At 36.4% G+C, this 6,024-nt stretch overlaps 1 protein-coding gene across 1 annotated transcript; it reads left to right on the plus strand.

The window, feature by feature from the left end:
- The first annotated feature begins 1,201 nt into the window (after window positions 1-1,201).
- On the plus strand, window positions 1,202-2,677 carry LOC129233464 (degenerin deg-1-like). The gene has a single exon (XM_054867488.1). The coding sequence runs from the start codon at window positions 1,202-1,204 to the stop codon at window positions 2,675-2,677; it is 1,476 nt and encodes a 491-aa protein (XP_054723463.1).
- Window positions 2,678-6,024: the final 3,347 nt, after the last annotated feature.

The raw sequence follows: 6,024 nt of genomic DNA on the forward strand, positions 1-6,024 counted from the left end.
AGCTTTCTTTTAGGTACAGTAAACCCCGAAAGAAAGAATTCAATTGGACAAAGATTAAGCCGAAGCTTAAACAAAAAGAAAATGTCAGTAACCGTGAACCCTGTACACCCCTGTCCCTGTAACACCGATACACGTGTCTGCTGTTATTGGCAATTTGTGCTTTTTTGACATTGTTTTTTCTTACTTTACTGTTCTGCACAAAGGTATTTATTTATCTTATTGTACTCGGAGTTTGAGAAAACAGTTGGAACTAAGTCTAAGATTTGAGTTAAATGAGACAACCTAAATATAATAGCATATAAAAAGCAATAAAAATAATTTTAAAAAAAAGTTTTAGACAGTTTTTATCGCTTTTATTTGTTTATTAATTTACACTGTCTCATTTTACCCAAGGTCTGATCTTACTCCGCAAGATCACGTGAGAAATGAGTAACAACAACTACAGCAACATTTTAATCATATTGATTTTGATAACCATCAATCTCAAAAAGCTCATTCTCTTCAAGCATAGTTCGTAAGAAAACTCTTTTGGGGGATCAGAGCGTAATAGCTAGTGTCGTTATTGAGGTCTATAATGAAAGTGGGCAGGACAACTTGTAAACAATTCATAATTGTTTCAAAACGTAGGTCACGCACCTGCTTGCCTCACTCTTTTAAACGACCCTAGCTTGTCAAAGTCTTCCCAAATACCCTTATTTATGATTATTTTCGCCTTTACGTTGGACGAGATCAGAATGGATTTTACCAGATAAATTGTTTATTTAAGAATAACTATAAATTTATTTACATCGATTGTTTAACTGTAATAACATAATATTTAAAAATAACCAAGTGTCAGAATTGAAACTACGACCTGAACTGTTCTTTTAAAGCAGTTGTTGTCATCCGAGAATAAATAGAATGGCAAAACTGGTGTGGGCTTGAGAAAATCTTCTGTATCTGCAGAAGCAAACTTCAAATTTTGATCTTGAAAATGGATACAAATCTTGCAAAAAAGTTTCGTGTATTCACATTGTAGACAAAGTGTAGAGTTTGCACAATATTCTTTACATAAAATTTTCGCTTACTTTCGGTTCAACTAATTACTTAATTCAATTCACACACACAAGCAGTGAAGTTCCTTTCAATCGCCAACTGTTCGTCTCGAAAATTCAGAACATTTTACAAAGACGAAAAAAAATTAACGTTAAAAGCAGTCAACATGGAAAATGTAAGCAAATCTAACTTCAAAGATGGATTGCTGGTTATTATGGAGAGAAACAAAAATCCTACTGCCGTCTCACAAGGAAGACAAAATAACTTAGCTTCAACTACAGAAAAAATGTTGCAAAAATCATCTATATATGCTATTTCACAAGTAGGTAAATCAAAATCCTTAAGCCGAAGATTTTTGTGGATAGTTGTTCTCATCGCTGCTCTTTCGGGTTGCAGTTACGAAATCTACAAGTTTTTGATGCATTATTTTCTATACCCCGTAGTGATAAATTTACTAATTCAAAACAATGAATACTTACCATTCCCTGCTGTAACAGTTTGTGGTTTGAATCGAATGAAAAAGGAATATATGCCTTGTTTGGGAACAAATAGGCCGATCAAAAACTGTACAGATGGTCCAAGCAACTCGCTGAGTGGAGCTGGTGAATTTGGAGTATCAGCATCGGAACGTATTGGTATAGCACGTTGCCAATCCCAGCTAAGTGGCAAAACTGACCACACGAAATCAAAGTTCGGAAAATTCGTCAACAAATACTCGCATTCAGATTCAGAAAGAAGAAGACTTTTTGATGTTACTGCTAAGGAATTCATCGACGCTTGTTCTTTTGATCAGCAGCACTGCTCGTTTGAAAATTTTTCATTATTCCAAAATTTGCATTACGGTAATTGTTTCACATTCAACAAGATTTTAAATAATTCTTCTTCAGTTCGCTCCCACAAAGTAGGAGTGAAGTCTGGTTTAACTCTCGTCATAGAATTAAACCCTACACAGGATATACCTGTTTCTCAATCTTCTGGAGTAAAAGTAGTTATTCATCATTCTGTAGACGATCCAAACCCAGAAGATGGCATTAGTGTTGCACCTGGTCAGGAGACATCATTTTCTATTAAACAGGTGATTACCAGAAGACTCCCACCTCCTTATAAAGACCGTTGCATGGATTACACAAACATGTATAGAGGTCGAGATGAGTGCATACTATTTTGTATACAAGAGCAAAATTACGCTTCTTGTTCATGCATTGATCCAACGCTCCCTCACATTAATGATTGGCCACGATGTAACATCAATAATGTTAACGATAGCTGCTGCTTGGATAATGTTTTAGGTAACATGACGAAAAAGGAACTGCCTTGTGACTGTCCTCTTCCGTGCGAAATGATAAGTTACAAAATTATCAAATCCGCTGCTCTATGGCCATCCAGATCTAGCTATTTGAAATCTATGAGTTTGAGTAATAGAAGTCTGACCGAGATAAGGCTCTCCAAAACCAGAATTCAGATCTATTATTCCACTTTGGAACAGAAAGTGTTCGAGCAGAAAGCGGTTTTTCAAAATTCAGAACTTTTTAGTCATTTGGGTAGCGAACTTGGTTTGTGGTTGGGATTATCCCTTGCTGCTGCTTTTGAATTAATGGAAAACATTATACATTTGTTTAGATATTGCTTGACGAAACACTAGTAGTTAAATGTCGTACAATAAATAAAATGCGCATTGATGACTCTGTTCATGAACCAAAGTCTTTCATGATCCAAATACCTTAATCTAGGTTTTTTTCGTCTTAGAAGGAAATCGGAATAATTTTGTGTTAAAAATTTATCGATTAAATAAAAAGCAATTTCCATATTTAAAAATTCCTTTAAACTCAATCAAAAATTGGTAAAAGCAAATATTAAGTTTTATTATAAAAGTCAATTTTTAAACCAACTCCAATTTAAAGCTGAAGACAAGCGATTACATCCTTTTAGCTTTAATTCCTAATCACTGCAAAAAAAAAAAAAAAAAAAAATATATTGATTTAAAATTGGTTCAAAACTTACACTTATTAAAAAACTAAACAGTGTTTGCAAATATATCAGAGAGTAAAATTTTTAAAACATCATGATCATCATCATAATCCAACACAGTTACCAAATGTTCTCTCCACAAGTTTCGGTAGCTCATTATAATATCTAACATTGGTTCATTTGTTTCCGTTGTTTACTGGGTATTTGATTCTTTTAGTTTGAGGCTTATGAGTAGAAGATTTTATAAGTGGACATGGAATTCAACTTAAACTCGCACGCAACCCCCAACCCGGAGGGCTAGGATGTTTCTTTTCGTCTAGAACCTACCCTTTGACATGTCCCCCTGTCCGGTTCTGGATTGTCCGCCTGGGAAAGCATTCTCAGATATTAGTAAATGTTAGTTTTTTCGAACTATTGTTTTAATCCGAATTTTTTTTTTCCCATGAAGCTATTCAAGTCCACTATGAAAATAATAACCAACAGAGATCATGTTAGCTTAATGTACAGCTTTAATTAATTAATTAATTTTTCATTTTTGTGATCAGTGGCTGATACAAGAGCTGAGTCATGAAAATCATGGTTCCCGCCCCCCTAAACCGTCAGCAGTGTTTTATTATGAGAAAAATTTTTTGCTGAAAAGTTGATCACATTTTAGCAGTTTTTCGGGTTATAAATGATTATTTGAAAAATAAAATTGATTGCGACTAATTAAAAAAAAGAATTAAATCAATATTTTTTTCAAGCCATCTTTTTGTAGCATTACATGTATCAGTTTCTTAAAATCTTGTGAAAGATGCAGACCGTAAAGCAGCTTAGCTGAAGAACTTTTCCGTAAAGCTATTCTCTAGGTTCTAATAAATTAAAAAGTAATGAAGAATAATCTACTGTCTAATCCTGTTTTATACAGCAAATTAATTTGGCAAGATTTATTGTAAAACTCATTACTGTGCAGCAGACATCGCGTAAATTGATAAAACGTTGTGTGTGTTTGTGTGTAAATATTTTGGTGTACGCAGTCACTGAAGTTGTTCATATTTCTTTTCCTTCATTATTTTAAATTAATCTAGTTTTCAAATAGGGCGCAAGAAATAAATGTTATTTAGTGCTCTAGAAATAGTTTTATCCACAAAGTTTCGAAATCTTCCTATCGTGTTAGTGTCCCATCGTGCTATATGAAGGTTCAGTTCTCGGAACTTAATAGCTCATCATTTTTGTCAGAAAACGAGCTGCTGTAGTAAGTAGTGATGGGCATAATCGAGATCTTTTGATAATCGAGATCTCGGGAATCGAGTACTTCTGATAATCGAGTGATTGATAATCGAGATAATTTTTGAGTCGATCACTCGAGTGACTGATAATCGAGATCTTTTGAAATCGAGAACTCGAGCGATTGACATCTCGAGATCTTCCGAATCGAGTACTCGAGCGATTGACTTCTCGAGATCTTCCGAATCGAGTACTCGAGCGATTGACTTCTCGAGATCTTTGAAATCGAGTACTCGAGCGATTGACTTCTCGAGATCTTTTGAATCGAGTACTCGAGCGATTGACTTCTCGAGATCTTTTGAATCGAGTACTCGAGCGATTGACTTCTCGAGATCTTTTGAATCGAGTACTCGAGCGATTGACTTCTCGAGATCTTTTGAATCGAGTACTCGAGCGATTGACTTCTCGAGATCTTTTGAATCGAGATCTCGAGATGTTTTAAATCGAGATCTCGAGATGTTTCAAATCGAGATCTCGAGACGTTTGAATCGAGTACTCGAGTAGATCATTTCATAGCCTGTGCAACTAAAATTTTTGGAGCCGGTTTTTTGAGAGGGTTTTTTTAATCTCATTTTCGGAAGGGGGGAGGGGGTCCATGGCGCAGCCTGCGAAACCGAAATTTTTAGAAGTGGTTTTTTGAGATTTTTTTTAAAATCTCATTTTGGGAGGGGAGGGAGAGCTCTTTCTAGACGGATGCTCCGTAACATTTGAGAGGGTGCGCCATCGCCCTGCGAAAGGGGGGAGGTGGACTCCCTTGACTTCAGTTGAATTCCCGAGTTGTTTTGGCAGGGGTGCGCTCGAGATAGGAATGTGACATTTACGCTCGTATTAACCAGCGCGAGTTGAGGACGAGTAACTGCCGAGTAGGAGAACCCAGGGCTAACTCAAACCGCGAGGTTACTCACAGTTGTTATTATCCAACAGCGAGTCACCCAGACCGCTGATTTTTTTCTCCCTAGATGTAAAAGCCCCTCTCATTGGTGGATTTTGGTCATGTGATCGAGGGGCACGGCAGTGCCCCAGCCAAGTCGAGCGCGAAGCAAACACTGCCGTACCATCTTTACTGGAACCATTTCGTCGCATTTTCAGGCCCCTATTTGAGAACCTTCTGATGAGACCAGAACGCAGAAATTTTCGTCATCCAGTAAGCTATAATCACACACTGGAAATCCGAAATTTCAAGTCTGTAGGTCATTTAGTTCCGAAGTTAAGCGAAAGCAAAGTTTCGCATTTATGACACTCACTCACTCATGATCATCAAAATAGAACAAGTACTTCCCATAAACTCAGAGAGGTGAAATTTGGGTTTGATGACTACATAAAGGGAAAACTATAAAAACTAGGCTAACCGCCTTTACAAAAAATATTCAACTTGGTGGGCCGCTTCATTTGATGTCAAAAATTGAAAGTCTGAAGTATCTAATGAAGAACCCTCAGCTGGTCTCAGCTGTATTAGATATGGTAATGCCCCCTTCTACTCTTGGTACATCAAAAAATCGACTGTCATTGCGAAAGTCCAGCGTAGTGGGACACATCTTCTAATTTAATCTAGCCTAACTTTAGTCTACTCGAACATCACACAAATTAAATGTTTCTACAAAAAGAAGTGAAATCCCACCAAAAACATTCTGTAGAAAACTAGCCAAGTCTCGATGGAGCTGTTTGTTTATCTCTAAAAAGTAATGAAATCTAAACAAAGTCATGACAAGTCGAAGGTTCCTTACTGCGATTTCTTTATTGTTATAGTTAATGTTG

This window comes from Uloborus diversus, unplaced genomic scaffold, assembly GCF_026930045.1.
Source record: "Uloborus diversus isolate 005 unplaced genomic scaffold, Udiv.v.3.1 scaffold_435, whole genome shotgun sequence".
In the NCBI taxonomy this organism is placed as follows: Eukaryota; Metazoa; Arthropoda; class Arachnida; order Araneae; family Uloboridae; genus Uloborus; species Uloborus diversus.